This window comes from Gymnodraco acuticeps, unplaced genomic scaffold (genome assembly GCF_902827175.1).
Source record: "Gymnodraco acuticeps unplaced genomic scaffold, fGymAcu1.1, whole genome shotgun sequence".
NCBI classification, from domain to species: Eukaryota; Metazoa; Chordata; class Actinopteri; order Perciformes; family Bathydraconidae; genus Gymnodraco; species Gymnodraco acuticeps.
Window position 1 is genome coordinate 1 of NW_022990040.1, and position 17,500 is coordinate 17,500.

At 40.3% G+C, this 17,500-nt stretch overlaps 1 protein-coding gene across 1 annotated transcript in view; it reads right to left on the reverse strand.

Annotated features, from left to right (window-relative positions):
- Window positions 1-2,956: 2,956 nt before the first annotated feature.
- The window catches only part of LOC117545413 (potassium voltage-gated channel subfamily H member 8-like), a gene marked incomplete at its 3' end in the record, with an annotated part of 18,710 nt that continues 4,166 nt past the window's right edge, over window positions 2,957-17,500 (reverse strand). The window contains 2 exon segments of the mRNA XM_034215172.1: window positions 2,957-3,206; window positions 6,613-6,812. Of these exon segments, the coding sequence (XP_034071063.1) occupies window positions 2,957-3,206; window positions 6,613-6,812 (450 nt within the window).

Sequence of the window (17,500 nt, forward strand, 5' to 3'; positions counted from 1 at the left end):
AACACACACACACACACACACACACACACACACACACACACACACACACCACCACACACACACACACAAACACACACACACACCACACACACACACACAAAACACACACACGACACGCAGATCCTCCATTGAGTCCTGGGTAAATTGGTCTATTACAGCTACGGCGTAATGTATCGTTTTTCATCACGTCCTGCATCACCATGTAACTTCATTTCACTCTAAAAGGTAACCAGCGTTTCAATTGGCTTTCCAACGAGGAGCTAAAAGCATTGCATTATCAGCTTTAGTCACCACGCTCTTTATCCATCTAGGAGGATAGTTAATATGAAAACATCGTGAATATAAAGGTGGACGGGATTCAGCAGGTGAGTTGAAAACAGGGGCTGGAAATAGAAGCAATTTAATAGTTAATTTAATAGTGAAAATAAGCAGAACATGGTCAAAGGAATCTGTTTTTGAAACTCAGCTTTTGCACGTACTGCACAGGATTTCCAATTCATAATATTACTGTGTTCAAGCTTTACAAATGCTTTCTGTTTAATATCTGGAATATCTTTGTGCGTTGGACTCACAAATCAAGACATTGAAGAACATCACAGGAATCGATGCACCTTTTGTTTTGTTTTAGTTAATACACAGCAAATTACAAAATGAGTCCCACTCTCGTTTTCACTGTAAACATGCCATTTAAAACGTCTTCCTTTAGTGCATCCAGCACGCACATGACCGTGCACGTTCTCTCTCTGTAGGCATCGCTCTTCTCTCATTTCAGAGGTCAACAAGTGTGTTGTTGCAAAACGGGAATGAAAATACAAGCAATTTAATAGAAAAAGGAAGAAAAACAGGAAAAACTCATCTGTTTTTTGAAGCTCTCAGCTTTTGCACGTACTGCAGTATTCCTAGTATTTAAATTAAGAGTAATATTACCAAAAAGCTGCTGTGTTCAATCTTCTCAAATGCTTTCTGTTTTACATCAAATGAAATGGAATTTCTTTTAAAACATAATCCAGTCACAAAACAGCAAATTATAAAATGAGTCCCACTCTCGTTTTCACTGTAAACATGTCATTTAAAACGTCTTCCAGTGCTTCTCAAAGTGTGGTCCGCGGACCGAGCGCCCCCTAGTGGTCCGTGAGTATATTGGTAACATTTCACATTTTTAATTAATTAATTAAAGTTTTCCACACTCTCGCGGGAATATCTCCGCAATGGAACGAGCTTAAGTTTCACTTTCGATTGCATGATATAGCCCAGATAAACACCTTAATCCCACATTGCCACTTGTTTAAACAATTTTCAGGCGATTTGTAAAAAACGATGTGTTTTTGGATATTTGTGGAGTTAGGTGGTCCGCGAGTGTTTTTGTATTGGTTAAGTGGTCCTTGGTATGAAAAAGTTTGAGAAACACTGCTCTAGTGCATCCACAACGTGCACGTTCTCTCTCTGTAGGCATCGCTCTTCTCTCATTTCAGAGGTCCACAAGTGTGTTGTTGCAAAACGGGAATGAACATACAAGCAATTTAATAGAAAAAGGAAGAAAAACATATTTAAAAAACAGTTTTTTCAAGGGCGTGCTTTCAGCTTTTGCACTCACTGCACATTATTCAGAGTATTAGATGAGTTCTCAGATGCTGCTCAGAACTCAACGGCTCAGGAGGTAGAAACATCTTCAGAGAGGAAAGGTCTCAACGAACAGAAACTTCATCTGAGCAAATTGGGAGGAGAAAAAGTGCTTTTGGTGCAAAAACCCGTAGCATTTGATCCACTTGTTGGAAAACACTTAGAGCATTTCAGTTAAGCATGAGTATCATATCAAATTACACTAAGTGTTACCAAAAATCTTTAGTTTGAGTTTTTGTATGGGAGCCGTTCACATTAAACCCTGGAAACATGCCAGCAGTGGCCAAAGCCACAAGTCGCCCTTTTTGAAACCATACATGCTCACGTCCGATGCATTTCCCCCTACTCTTTCAGTCTGTGGCTAAAAGTATCCTTTTATCGTCCCGTGTTTTTACATGGGTTGTGTATTGTTTTGTTTTTTTATCAATATGTTTATTGATTTTCAGCTTACAAAAAATCACATACATAGGACGAGGACATAGATCCAAAAGCAATACATATATACACTTTACTTTACATTAAAGAAAAAATAACAACACTAAATTAAATTGGTACCACAAGGGCACTCTAATACAGTGATTCTCAAATGGGGGTACGCGGACCCCTAGGGGTACGTTGCGGTACTGCAGGGGGTACGTGAGATTTAAAAAATTTAAAAAAAGTTAATTTAAAAAATACCATGCATGATTACAAAAAATAATATTAGTACAATAAGTTAAATAGAAAACACAATTTTATATAAAATATTCCTAGAACCACCTCATCTAAACATGTCAAATGTGTGTATTGTATAGTTTTGCATCATTTTGTTCATTGGTTTGTTAAACTTCAATTGAAAAACTCTGTTTACATTTTTTTTCGTTATGTTATTATTTTTCATGCATAAAATGAAAATATCCTTAGTTTGTTGTAATGCATGAAGGAGTAAATAAATCACACACTGAGGGAACATCACTAGATTGGAATTATTTGTATAGGGTTTTTCGATCAAAAATGTTCGGGGTCGGTCAGGGGGTACTTGGCTGAGAAAATGTTTCAAAGGGGGAACATTAAAAAAGTTTGAGAAGCACTGATCTAATGCATCGCAACCATCCAGTTCTCCAGCAATAGGACCGTATTTCTACAGAGGATATCAGTCATTTATATTTTAACATATTATAGCATATTATAGCATTATCGCATTATCCTGCCCCAGGTTCGTTCAGAAATTGAGATAGGTCGTTGTCGTGTTGTGTATTGTTCTGTATTTTGTGTTAAATGTGTGAAACTCAATAAGGAGTATTTATTGAACTGAAAAAAGAAAAACGTTGGATTGGGTTTTCCCTCCTGAACTCACCCAGTATGGCGAGCACCGTGTTGTCCTTCAGCACCTCCATGGACCCGGAGCAGACGAAGTAGATGGCCTGCAGGGCGTCCCCCTGGCGGATGAGGAACTCCCCCGGGGCGCAGAAGGAGGTCCGGATGATGAGGGAGAGCGAGCGCAGACACCCCCTGCTGGCCGACTCGAACAGAGGCAGCTGCAGCAGCTCCTTGTTCAGGTGCATCGCGATGTCCGCACGCAGCTCGTCAGGGAAGTCCTTCAGCAGCTGGGAACAGAGAGAGGGGGGGGGGGGGTCAAATCATCATATCATCATTTAAAGGTCCCCTATTATACTGTTTTCATCAATATGTTATAGGTCTCAGATCAACCCGGTCTCACAGTCTGCGTACAAATGACACGACTTTGCAAAGGCGTGCAATAGATACGCAGAAGTCCGATTTTGCGTGCATATGATGCGCTGATATTACACCTCAAACATTAAACAAAGCCTGTGGCTTCAGGCTGGATCGCCGTTCCAATGACAGTTGTAATGTTTGCGGTGCAATAAACGACACAGCAGCTTATTGGTTAGGGTTAGGGTTAGGGTTAGGGTTAGGGTTAGGGTTAAATAAATGGCAAAGATATGTAGAAAAAAAACGTATTTGACATACGTTCATAACAAACGTAACGTGGGAGTATCATATGCACGCAAAATCGGACTTCTGCGTATCTATTGCACGCCTTTGCAAAGTCGTGTCATTTGTACAGAGACTGAAGAGAGTGGGCTGCTCAGATATATACAGAACATGTCTCTGAAGTGTTTGGCTCCAAACACCAAACAGATCATTGCAGCATTACCCATAACCCCCTCTGTTTCAGCCTATGGTGGGAATTGACAGTGATGTATAGGTTTCCTGGCTACAACATGTTCTCAGACAGAAGGGTGTCGCCCTGACCATTGTAAGGCAATTATCATTGGATGTTAGGGTTTGTAATTAACATGCTGCGCTCCCCCTTCTGTCTGCCCCCCCACCCAATTTAGGACTGTAATGTGGATTGCCCACATGTGTCTCATCTGTTTAAATGACATTGCTTTTCTGTGTAACGGGGTCAGATCTAGGTGCTATCTACTAGTGCAGGACCTCTGTCCTTTCCAGCTAGAAATATGATTGATGCTGTTAAATGCTATAACTCTTTATTAAATAACACGACTTTGGTTTAAGCTTGTATATTTGTTCTTTTCTTACCAGAAGGTGATTAAGTGTGGAATTTCCACCACACAGCCCTGTTTCCAAAGAGCTGATTCTCTGTCTGTTACTTTAGATGAAAACAAGGAGCCCCTCCCCACGCCCCTCTGAGAGAGATCTGGTTACAAAGAACTCAATGGTGCTCTAGGAGGACATTCAGGTGATAAGGGGGGGGGGGGTTACCTTGGTTGCTGATTGGCTAATGGCTACACAAGACTAAACATCGTTATGACATCATCAAGTGGCCAAAATCTGATCAGCTCATTTTCAGACAGGTTTTTATAGAAATGGATCAAAAAGAGAGAGAATCTTTGTTCCTGAAACTTTCAGAGTCTCTTTCCACAGAGGGGACAACATGTAGATGAAGAAGAGACATGAAGAAGAGGGGACACATGTTGATGTAGAAGAGACATGAAGAAGAGGGGACACATGTTGATGTAGAAGAGACATGAAGAAGGGGGACACATGTTGATGTAGAGACATGAAGAAGAGGGGACACATGTTGATGTAGAAGAGACATGAAGAAGAGGGGACACATGTTGATGTAGAAGAGACATGAAGAAGAGGGACACATGTTGATGTAGAAGAGACATGAAGAAGAGGGGACACATGTTGATGTAGAGGAGACATGAAGAAGAGGGGACACATGTTGATGTAGAAGAGACATGAAGAAGAGGGGACACATGTTGATGTAGAAGAGACATGAAGAAGAGGGACACATGTTGAAGTAGAAGAGACATGAAGAAGAGGGGACACATGTTGATGTAGAAGACATGAAGAAGAGGGGACACATGTTGATGTAGAAGAGACATGAAGAAGAGGTACACATGTTGATGTAGAAGAGACATGAAGAAGAGGGGACACATGTTGATGTAGAAGAGACATGAAGAAGAGGGGACACATGTTGATGTAGAGGAGACATGAAGAAGAGGGGACACATGTTGATGTAGAAGAGACATGAAGAAGAGGGGACACATGTTGATGTAGAAGAGACATGAAGAAGAGGGTACACATGTTGATGTAGAAGAGACATGAAGAAGAGGGGACACATGTTGATGTAGAAGAGACATGAAGAAGAGGGGACACATGTTGATGTAGAGGAGACATGAAGAAGAGGGGACACATGTTGATGTAGAAGAGACATGAAGAAGAGGGGACACATGTTGATGTAGAAGAGACATGGAGAAGTGGATTTTGCATAATAGGTGACTTTTAAAACATACAGTCATATTGCCTTTTACACTGTTGAATTGTATTTGTAGGACGAGTTGTTTCCTTTCATGAATATATAGAGAGACGGTAAGTATAACTTCTTTATCCTCTGAGGATGAAGCTGCTCTGTTCCTGCATTTGAGATCGATTTCACTCGTATTTTGAATTTCCTTATTACGTTATTAAATATAACAAAAGACAACTTTGTCCATTCATAATTTATCTGTTTCTCTTAAGAATTTCCTCCACATTCGTCACTGTGCAGTATTTTAATTAATTATGTGACCGTCTATGTTTCCTGTAGTTATTTAATTGCTGTTTTTACTCCACTGTTAGTGTACAGTTGTATTATTATGCTGCTGTGTTATATGTGTTATTGTATTTTTGTAACTCTGGCACAACAATGTCCTTCGTGATCAATACAGTCTTATCTCTCTTCATACTTTACAGGTGGTCTTATTTTAGATTCACAGAGCTTTAACTAAACAGCAGGCTTCCACACATCTGCTCAGAAAACTCCACCGACTTTAATTACCTGAGAGCAGGATTCCCTAATGTGAACGTTAAATAAAGGCCACCTAGTTTCAGGTGATCAAGATTTAAGATTAGCTCAAATAAAACCTACTTTCTGACTGACTGTCTTAGAGATTTGCTTCTACGTTCCTTCCTAGTTTCATTCCTATCTCTACTCAGAAGGTTTTTATTTACATATATTTACAAAGAGCTATCCAAAACCCACAGGAGTTTAAAAACCTTTCAATCTAATATAACAATAAAAGAAAACGTGATTTTTGAACCTGACTTTATCAAATGTTCAAATGTATCTTTTTGCAGAGACATGGTGAAAATGGGTTTTCATTGTATTTTGTGAAACAAAGAGATAGCCAAGGGTGTCTCTAAAAATCTTTCACTCTTATTTATCAGAAAACGTTAACCTGGCATTATCCCATGCTCAGGTTTAAGCAAATGAACTCAACTTTAATAAAATAATGCCGAATTTTCACACTTTTACATACATGTAATAATATAAATAATCGCCCTGATATTACAAAACTACTTGGTGAGTTTTACGGTCATATCAAGTTATATTTATATCACCTGATGTGTCTGTATTTAACATTGGTGCAGGTTTTAAGGCTTGTATGTGATTATGAAATCAGTATCAACAGTTCCAATATACACACACTCCTATATCTCTGTGTTGAGGTGAATGTAAGTGTCTCTTTCTCTCACCTCGCTGACGTCGATCCCGTTGTTGACGGACCAGGTTGTCTGGAAGCACTCGAGCATGCGTTGCTCGAGGGCTTTGGGCAGCCGGTGCACCCGGATGAAGTCCTTCAGGTCTTTGGTGCGGGTGTGGTAGAGCGAGCGGCGTGAGTACATCCTCTGAATGATGGCCGTCACGTTTCCAAACACCACGGCATGCATCAGCGCTGAGAGAGGAGAGGGGAGGTGATTCACTTTGATACAGATTTAAAAACAGAGGAGTAGAAGCAGAGATAGCAAAAGCACACACATCCTTTACTCAAGTAGAAGTACAGATACTCGTGTTTAGAAATACTCTGGTGAAAGTAGAAGTACTGACTAAACTTCTTTACTCAAGTGAAAGTAAAGAGGCTTTGAAGTGTACTTCAGTAAAAAGTACCCATAACTAGCAGCTGTTTTAAAGAGTACCTGACCTCCCTTTACATTAATAGAACAATAATGTCATTGTTAGCTAATGAATGTTTCCATGCTGAACAACGGCAACATGACAACGTTTCCATTGGTCCCTATTCTTTAGAGAACACCAGGAAATGATGGATACACGGATCATGTTCAAATCAATAGGCACGCAATGACTCTAAAGAATAATGATCACGCCACCAAACACACATTCAAACTAAAGTAGCCTTAGTGATGTCAGTATTGCTCAGTTTAAGATGCTTTAAGCTGCAGATTGGTGAAGTAAGTCCAGTCCAGGCCTATAGACTCAATGCTGTTATCTATCAGTAACATCCCATAATGCCTCTGCACAGCGGGGATCTTCACACAACGTCCTTCTAAGCCCCAAGAAGATAAAGATCATGTGGCTTAAAAGGATTTAGCTGCTCTTAAAATCACTAAGAAGACGGTCTCAAGTGGATCACTGACTCTGCAAGAAGGACTTAACACACTGCTGAAATTGAAATAATCTCCATGTTGAAGAAGACCTTTTGCTTCTAGGGAGAAAATGATGTTCAGGTGTATATCAGTATGTAGTGTCTCTACTTTAAAGAGTCCTCTCCTGCTGATGTTCAGGTGTATATCAGTATGTAGTGTCTCTACTTTAAAGAGTCCTCTCCTGCTGATGTTCAGGTGTATATCAGTATGTAGTGTCTCTACTTTAAAGAGTCCTCTCCTGCTGATGTTCAGGTGTATATCAGTATGTAGTGTCTCTACTTTAAAGAGTCCTCTCCTGCTGATGTTCAGGTGTATATCAGTATGTAGTGTCTCTACTTTAAAGAGTCCTCTCCTGCTTATGTTCAGGTGTATATCAGTATGTAGTGTCTCTACTTAAAGAGTCCTCTCCTGCTGATGTTCAGGTGTATATCAGTATGTAGTGTCTCTACTTTAAAGAGTCCTCTCCTGCTGATGTTCAGGTGTATATCAGTATGTAGTGTCTCTACCTTTAAAGAGTCCTCTCCTGCTGATGTTCAGGTGTATATCAGTATGTAGTGTCTCTACTTTAAAGAGTCCTCTCCTGCTGATGTTCAGCTGTATATCACTATGTAGTGTCTCTACTTTAAAGAGTCCTCTCCTGCTGATGTTAAGGTGTATATCAGTATGTAGTGTCTCTACTTTAAAGAGTCCTCTCCTGCTGATGTTCAGGTGTATATCAGTATGTAGTGTCTCTACTTTAAAGAGACCTCTCCTGCTGATGTTCAGGGTGTATATCAGTATGTAGTGTCTCTACTTTAAAGAGTCCTCTCCTGCTGATGTTCAGGTGTATATCAGTATGTAGTGTCCTCTACTTAAAGAGTCCTCTCCTGCTGATGTTCAGGTGTATATCAGTATGTAGTGTCTCTACTTTAAAGAGTCCTCTCCTGCTGATGTTCAGGTGTATATCAGTATGTAGTGTCTCTACTTTAAAGAGTCCTCTCCTGCTGATGTTCAGGTGTATATCAGTATGTAGTGTCTCTACTTTAAAGAGTCCTCTCCTGCTGATGTTCAGGTGTATATCAGTATGTAGTGTCTCTACTTTAAAGAGTCCTCTCCTGCTGATGTTCAGGTGTATATCAGTATGTAGTGTCTCTACTTTAAAGAGTCCTCTCCTGCTGATGTTCAGGTGTATATCAGTATGTAGTGTCTCTACTTTAAAGAGTCCTCTCCTGCTGAGGTTCAGGTGTATATCAGTATGTAGTGTCTCTACTTTAAAGAGTCCTCTCCTGCTGATGTTCAGGTGTATATCAGTATGTAGTGTCTCTACTTTAAAGAGTCCTCTCCTGCTGATGTTCAGGTGTATATCAGTATGTAGTGTCTCTACTTTAAAGAGTCCTCTCCTGCTGATGTTCAGGTGTATATCAGTATGTAGTGTCTCTACTTTAAAGAGTCCTCTCCTGCTGATGTTCAGGTGTATATCAGTATGTAGTGTCTCTACTTTAAAGAGTCCTCTCCTGCTGATGTTCAGGTGTATATCAGTATGTAGTGTCTCTACTTTAAAGAGTCCTCTCCTGCTGATGTTCAGGTGTATATCAGTATGTAGTGTCTCTACTTTAAAGAGTCCTCTCCTGCTGATGTTCAGGTGTATATCAGTATGTAGTGTCTCTACTTTAAAGAGTCCTCTCCTGCTGATGTTCAGGTGTATATCAGTATGTAGTGTCTCTACTTTAAAGAGTCCTCTCCTGCTGATGTTCAGGTGTATATCAGTATGTAGTGTCTCTACTTTAAAGAGTCCTCTCCTGCTGATGTTCAGGTGTATATCAGTATGTAGTGTCTCTACTTTAAAGAGTCCTCTCCTGCTGATGTTCAGGTGTATATCAGTATGTAGTGTCTCTACTTTAAAGAGTCCTCTCCTGCTGATGTTCAGGTGTATATCAGTATGTAGTGTCTCTACTTTAAAGAGTCCTCTCCTGCTGATGTTCAGGTGTATATCAGTATGTAGTGTCTCTACTTTAAAGAGTCTCTCCTGCTGATGTTCAGGTGTATATCAGTATGTAGTGTCCTCTACTTTAAAGAGTCCTCTCCTGCTGATGTTCAGGTGTATATCAGTATGTAGTGTCTCTACTTTAAAGAGTCCTCTCCTGCTGATGTTCAGGTGTATATCAGTATGTAGTGTCTCTACTTAAAGAGTCCTCTCCTGCTGATGTTCAGGTGTATATCAGTAGTAGTGTCTCTACTTTAAAGAGTCCTCTCCTGCTGATGTTCAGGTGTATATCAGTATGTAGTGTCTCTACTTTAAAGAGTCCTCTCCTGCTGATGTTCAGGTGTATATCAGTATGTAGTGTCTCTACTTTAAAGAGTCCTCTCCTGCTGATGTTCAGGTGTATATCAGTATGTAGTGTCTTCTACTTTAAAGAGTCCTCTCCTGCTGATGTTCAGGTGTATATCAGTATGTAGTGTCTCTACTTTAAAAGAGTCCTCTCCTGCTGATGTTCAGGTGTATATCAGTATGTAGTGTCTCTACTTTAAAGAGTCCTCTCCTGCTGATGTTCAGGTGTATATCAGTATGTAGTGTCTCTACTTTAAAGAGTCCTCTCCTGCTGATGTTCAGGTGTATATCAGTATGTAGTGTCTCTACTTTAAAGAGTCCTCTCCTGCTGATGTTCAGGTGTATATCAGTATGTAGTGTCTCTACTTTAAAGAGTCCTCTCCTGCTGATGTTCAGGTGTATATCAGTATGTAGTGTCTCTACTTTAAAGAGTCCTCTCCTGCTGATGTTCAGGTGTATATCAGTATGTAGTGTCTCTACTTTAAAAGAGTCCTCTCCTGCTGATGTTCAGGTGTATATCAGTATGTAGTGTCTCTACTTTAAAGAGTCCTCTCCTGCTGATGTTCAGGTGTATATCAGTATGTAGTGTCTCTACTTTAAAGAGTCCTCTCCTGCTGATGTTCAGGTGTATATCAGTATGTAGTGTCTCTACTTAAAGAGTCCTCTCCTGCTGATGTTCAGGTGTATATCAGTATGTAGTGTCTCTACTTTAAAGAGTCCTCTCCTGCTGATGTTCAGGTGTATATCAGTATGTAGTGTCTCTACTTTAAAGAGTCCTCTCCTGCTGATGTTCAGGTGTATATCAGTATGTAGTGTCTCTACTTTAAAGAGTCCTCTCCTGCTGATGTTCAGGTGTATATCAGTATGTAGTGTCTCTACTTTAAAGAGTCCTCTCCTGCTGATGTTCAGGTGTATATCAGTATGTAGTGTCTCTACTTTAAAGAGTCCTCTCCTGCTGATGTTCAGGTGTATATCAGTATGTAGTGTCTCTACTTTAAAGAGTCCTCTCCTGCTGATGTTCAGGTGTATATCAGTATGTAGTGTCTCTACTTTAAAGAGTCCTCTCCTGCTGATGTTCAGGTGTATATCAGTATGTAGTGTCTCTACTTTAAAGAGTCCTCTCCTGCTGATGTTCAGGTGTATATCAGTATGTAGTGTCTCTACTTTAAAGAGTCCTCTCCTGCTGATGTTCAGGTGTATATCAGTATGTAGTGTCTCTACTTTAAAGAGTCCTCTCCTGCTGATGTTCAGGTGTATATCAGTATGTAGTGTCTCTACTTTAAAGAGTCCTCTCCTGCTGATGTTCAGGTGTATATCAGTATGTAGTGTCTCTACTTTAAAGAGTCCTCTCCTGCTGATGTTCAGGTGTATATCAGTATGTAGTGTCTCTACTTTAAAGAGTCCTCTCCTGCTGATGTTCAGGTGTATATCAGTATGTAGTGTCTCTACTTTAAAGAGTCCTCTCCTGCTGATGTTCAGGTGTATATCAGTATGTAGTGTCTCTACTTTAAAGAGTCCTCTCCTGCTGATGTTCAGGTGTATATCAGTATGTAGTGTCTCTACTTTAAAGAGTCCTCTCCTGCTGATGTTCAGGTGTATATCAGTATGTAGTGTCTCTACTTTAAAGAGTCCTCTCCTGCTGATGTTCAGGTGTATATCAGTATGTAGTGTCTCTACTTTAAAGAGTCCTCTCCTGCTGATGTTCAGGTGTATATCAGTATGTAGTGTCTCTACTTTAAAGAGTCCTCTCCTGCTGATGTTCAGGTGTAATATCAGTATGTAGTGTCTCTACTTTAAAGAGTCCTCTCCTGCTGATGTTCAGGTGTATATCAGTATGTAGTGTCTCTACTTTAAAAGAGTCCTCTCCTGCTGATGTTCAGGTGTATATCAGTATGTAGTGTCTCTACTTTAAAGAGTCCTCTCCTGCTGATGTTCAGGTGTATATCAGTATGTAGTGTCTCTACTTTAAAGAGTCCTCTCCTGCTGATGTTCAGGTGTATATCAGTATGTAGTGTCTCTACTTTAAAGAGTCCTCTCCTGGCTGATGTTCAGGTGTATATCAGTATGTAGTGTCTCTACTTTAAAGAGTCCTCTCCTGCTGATGTTCAGGTGTATATCAGTATGTAGTGTCTCTACTTTAAAGAGTCCTCTCCTGCTGATGTTCAGGTGTATATCAGTATGTAGTGTCTCTACTTTAAAGAGTCCTCTCCTGCTGATGTTCAGGTGTATATCAGTATGTAGTGTCTCTACTTTAAAGAGTCCTCTCCTGCTGATGTTCAGGTGTATATCAGTATGTAGTGTCTCTACTTTAAAGAGTCCTCTCCTGCTGATGTTCAGGTGTATATCAGTATGTAGTGTCTCTACTTTAAAGAGTCCTCTCCTGCTGATGTTCAGGTGTATATCAGTATGTAGTGTCTCTACTTTAAAGAGTCCTCTCCTGCTGATGTTCAGGTGTATATCAGTATGTAGTGTCTCTACTTTAAAGAGTCCTCTCCTGCTGATGTTCAGGTGTATATCAGTATGTAGTGTCTCTACTTTAAAGAGTCCTCTCCTGCTGATGTTCAGGTGTATATCAGTATGTAGTGTCTCTACTTTAAAGAGTCCTCTCCTGCTGATGTTCAGGTGTATATCAGTATGTAGTGTCTCTACTTTAAAGAGTCCTCTCCTGCTGATGTTCAGGTGTATATCAGTATGTAGTGTCTCTACTTTAAAGAGTCCTCTCCTGCTGATGTTCAGGTGTATATCAGTATGTAGTGTCTCTACTTTAAAGAGTCCTCTCCTGCTGATGTTCAGGTGTATATCAGTATGTAGTGTCTCTACTTTAAAGAGTCCTCTCCTGCTGATGTTCAGGTGTATATCAGTATGTAGTGTCTCTACTTTAAAGAGTCCTCTCCTGCTGATGTTCAGGTGTATATCAGTATGTAGTGTCTCTACTTTAAAGAGTCCTCTCCTGCTGATGTTCAGGTGTATATCAGTATGTAGTGTCTCTACTTTAAAGAGTCCTCTCCTGCTGATGTTCAGGTGTATATCAGTATGTAGTGTCTCTACTTTAAAGAGTCCTCTCCTGCTGATGTTCAGGTGTATATCAGTATGTAGTGTCTCTACTTTAAAGAGTCCTCTCCTGCTGATGTTCAGGTGTATATCAGTATGTAGTGTCTCTACTTTAAAGAGTCCTCTCCTGCTGATGTTCAGGTGTATATCAGTATGTAGTGTCTCTACTTTAAAGAGTCCTCTCCTGCTGATGTTCAGGTGTATATCAGTATGTAGTGTCTCTACTTTAAAGAGTCCTCTCCTGCTGATGTTCAGGTGTATATCAGTATGTAGTGTCTCTACTTAAAGAGTCCTCTCCTGCTGATGTTCAGGTGTATATCAGTATGTAGTGTCTCTACTTTAAAGAGTCCTCTCCTGCTGATGTTCAGGTGTATATCAGTATGTAGTGTCTCTACTTTAAAGAGTCCTCTCCTGCTGATGTTCAGGTGTATATCAGTATGTAGTGTCTCTACTTTAAAGAGTCCTCTCCTGCTGATGTTCAGGTGTATATCAGTATGTAGTGTCTCTACTTTAAAGAGTCCTCTCCTGCTGATGTTCAGGTGTATATCAGTATGTAGTGTCTCTACTTTAAAGAGTCCTCTCCTGCTGATGTTCAGGTGTATATCAGTATGTAGTGTCTCTACTTTAAAGAGTCCTCTCCTGCTGATGTTCAGGTGTATATCAGTATGTAGTGTCTCTACTTTAAAGAGTCCTCTCCTGCTGATGTTCAGGTGTATATCAGTATGTAGTGTCTCTACTTTAAAGAGTCCTCTCCTGCTGATGTTCAGGTGTATATCAGTATGTAGTGTCTCTACTTTAAAGAGTCCTCTCCTGCTGATGTTCAGGTGTATATCAGTATGTAGTGTCTCTACTTTAAAGAGTCCTCTCCTGCTGATGTTCAGGTGTATATCAGTATGTAGTGTCTCTACTTTAAAGAGTCCTCTCCTGCTGATGTTCAGGTGTATATCAGTATGTAGTGTCTCTACTTTAAAGAGTCCTCTCCTGCTGATGTTCAGGTGTATATCAGTATGTAGTGTCTCTACTTTAAAGAGTCCTCTCCTGCTGATGTTCAGGTGTATATCAGTATGTAGTGTCTCTACTTTAAAGAGTCCTCTCCTGCTGATGTTCAGGTGTATATCAGTATGTAGTGTCTCTACTTTAAAGAGTCCTCTCCTGCTGATGTTCAGGTGTATATCAGTATGTAGTGTCTCTACTTTAAAGAGTCCTCTCCTGCTGATGTTCAGGTGTATATCAGTATGTAGTGTCTCTACTTTAAAGAGTCCTCTCCTGCTGATGTTCAGGTGTATATCAGTATGTAGTGTCTCTACTTTAAAGAGTCCTCTCCTGCTGATGTTCAGGTGTATATCAGTATGTAGTGTCTCTACTTTAAAGAGTCCTCTCCTGCTGATGTTCAGGTGTATATCAGTATGTAGTGTCTCTACTTTAAAGAGTCCTCTCCTGCTGATGTTCAGGTGTATATCAGTATGTAGTGTCTCTACTTTAAAGAGTCCTCTCCTGCTGATGTTCAGGTGTATATCAGTATGTAGTGTCTCTACTTTAAAGAGTCCTCTCCTGCTGATGTTCAGGTGTATATCAGTATGTAGTGTCTCTACTTTAAAGAGTCCTCTCCTGCTGATGTTCAGGTGTATATCAGTATGTAGTGTCTCTACTTTAAAGAGTCCTCTCCTGCTGATGTTCAGGTGTATATCAGTATGTAGTGTCTCTACTTTAAAGAGTCCTCTCCTGCTGATGTTCAGGTGTATATCAGTATGTAGTGTCTCTACTTTAAAGAGTCCTCTCCTGCTGATGTTCAGGTGTATATCAGTATGTAGTGTCTCTACTTTAAAGAGTCCTCTCCTGCTGATGTTCAGGTGTATATCAGTATGTAGTGTCTCTACTTTAAAGAGTCCTCTCCTGCTGATGTTCAGGTGTATATCAGTATGTAGTGTCTCTACTTTAAAGAGTCCTCTCCTGCTGATGTTCAGTGTATATCAGTATGTAGTGTCTCTACTTTAAAGAGTCCTCTCCTGCTGATGTTCAGGTGTATATCAGTATGTAGTGTCTCTACTTTAAAGAGTCCTCTCCTGCTGATGTTCAGGTGTATATCAGTATGTAGTGTCTCTACTTTAAAGAGTCCTCTCCTGCTGATGTTCAGGTGTATATCAGTATGTAGTGTCTCTACTTAAAGAGTCCTCTCCTGCTGATGTTCAGGTGTATATCAGTATGTAGTGTCTCTACTTTAAAGAGTCCTCTCCTGCTGATGTTCAGGTGTATATCAGTATGTAGTGTCTCTACTTTAAAGAGTCCTCTCCTGCTGATGTTCAGGTGTATATCAGTATGTAGTGTCTCTACTTTAAAGAGTCCTCTCCTGCTGATGTTCAGGTGTATATCAGTATGTAGTGTCTCTACTTTAAAGAGTCCTCTCCTGCTGATGTTCAGGTGTATATCAGTATGTAGTGTCTCTACTTTAAAGAGTCCTCTCCTGCTGATGTTCAGGTGTATATCAGTATGTAGTGTCTCTACTTTAAAGAGTCCTCTCCTGCTGATGTTCAGGTGTATATCAGTATGTAGTGTCTCTACTTTAAAGAGTCCTCTCCTGCTGATGTTCAGGTGTATATCAGTATGTAGTGTCTCTACTTTAAAGAGTCCTCTCCTGCTGATGTTCAGGTGTATATCAGTATGTAGTGTCTCTACTTTAAAGAGTCCTCTCCTGCTGATGTTCAGGTGTATATCAGTATGTAGTGTCTCTACTTTAAAGAGTCCTCTCCTGCTGATGTTCAGGTGTATATCAGTATGTAGTGTCTCTACTTTAAAGAGTCCTCTCCTGCTGATGTTCAGGTGTATATCAGTATGTAGTGTCTCTACTTTAAAGAGTCCTCTCCTGCTGATGTTCAGGTGTATATCAGTATGTAGTGTCTCTACTTTAAAGAGTCCTCTCCTGCTGATGTTCAGGTGTATATCAGTATGTAGTGTCTCTACTTTAAAGAGTCCTCTCCTGCTGATGTTCAGGTGTATATCAGTATGTAGTGTCTCTACTTTAAAGAGTCCTCTCCTGCTGATGTTCAGGTGTATATCAGTATGTAGTGTCTCTACTTTAAAGAGTCCTCTCCTGCTGATGTTCAGGTGTATATCAGTATGTAGTGTCTCTACTTTAAAGAGTCCTCTCCTGCTGATGTTCAGGTGTATATCAGTATGTAGTGTCTCTACTTTAAAGAGTCCTCTCCTGCTGATGTTCAGGTGTATATCAGTATGTAGTGTCTCTACTTTAAAGAGTCCTCTCCTGCTGATGTTCAGGTGTATATCAGTATGTAGTGTCTCTACTTTAAAGAGTCCTCTCCTGCTGATGTTCAGGTGTATATCAGTATGTAGTGTCTCTACTTTAAAGAGTCCTCTCCTGCTGATGTTCAGGTGTATATCAGTATGTAGTGTCTCTACTTTAAAGAGTCTTCTCCTGCTGATGTTCAGGTGTATATCAGTATGTAGTGTCTCTACATGTCTCCATGCTTTAATGTTCAAAAAGCTCTTTATTGTTCTCATACTGTCTGTGCTGCAGCACCTCTTTTCACCCTCTGTCTGAAACCAGAGCCCAGTCCCCTCTGATCGGTTAGCTGGCCGCCTCTGTTGTGATTGGTCAACTGTTTAAAGTTGTCCCGCCCCTTAGCCTATCACGTAGAATGTGTTGTAGCGCTAGCCAATAGGAGTGCAAGTGTTACATAGGGATGTCACTCTGCTCAGAAAGTAAACAAAAACCCCCAATGGAGGCGGGAACACAGGGAATTTTTCCTCTGCAGACCATTTACATGCACTAAAACCTATATAACACACAATACAGGAGAGAGAAAACCCCTAAAATGCCTTAAAGGGCTTCTTTAAAACCCCATCAATGTCCCAGGTCTATAATAAAGGGGACATTTTCACACCCTTTGGACGTGAACAAAGCTACCCAGCACCAAGCGAGCTACTCTCTGTTATCATGTACTTTCTGTCTCAGCCCTGAATGTAATTCTCGCAGCTGAAAAAGCGTTCAGACGTTTACACGGCCCACTGACACCCAGAATAATGACATTACTTTAGGATGACTTCCCCTTGAGGCACACTGACCCACCTCACATTCACTCTGGAGTAAAGATGTATACATATCTTTGTGTCGGAGCTGAAGGGCACACACTGTGCAGGGAGCTCTGAAACTCAGAGAGATTAATGGAGCTTTAGTGTCCTCTCTTCACTCGTCCTCTCTTTGTGTTTAAGTTGGCTTACTCTGCGCTCTCTGTGTGTTATTTTAAATCACCCCAACACGATAAAACGCCGACTCCAACAACCCACATTTAATTAAAGGATTATCAGGAGTGTCAAACTCAATTTCATCCCGGGCCACATCAGCATTATGGTTGCACTCAAAGGGCCGGTTGTAAATATATAAATATACATATATAAATACATAATATACATAACATAATGTTTTATATGACATTATTGCCTCTGCATTGGATTATTATATTATAGGGTAATAACTAGGGATGCACGATAATTATCGGTCCGATATTAGGAATGATGACGTCATCCCGATAAACCCGATACCAGTATTAATAGCCCCGATAATATACAATATATTTTTTGGGTAAAAAAAAAAGAAAAACGTAC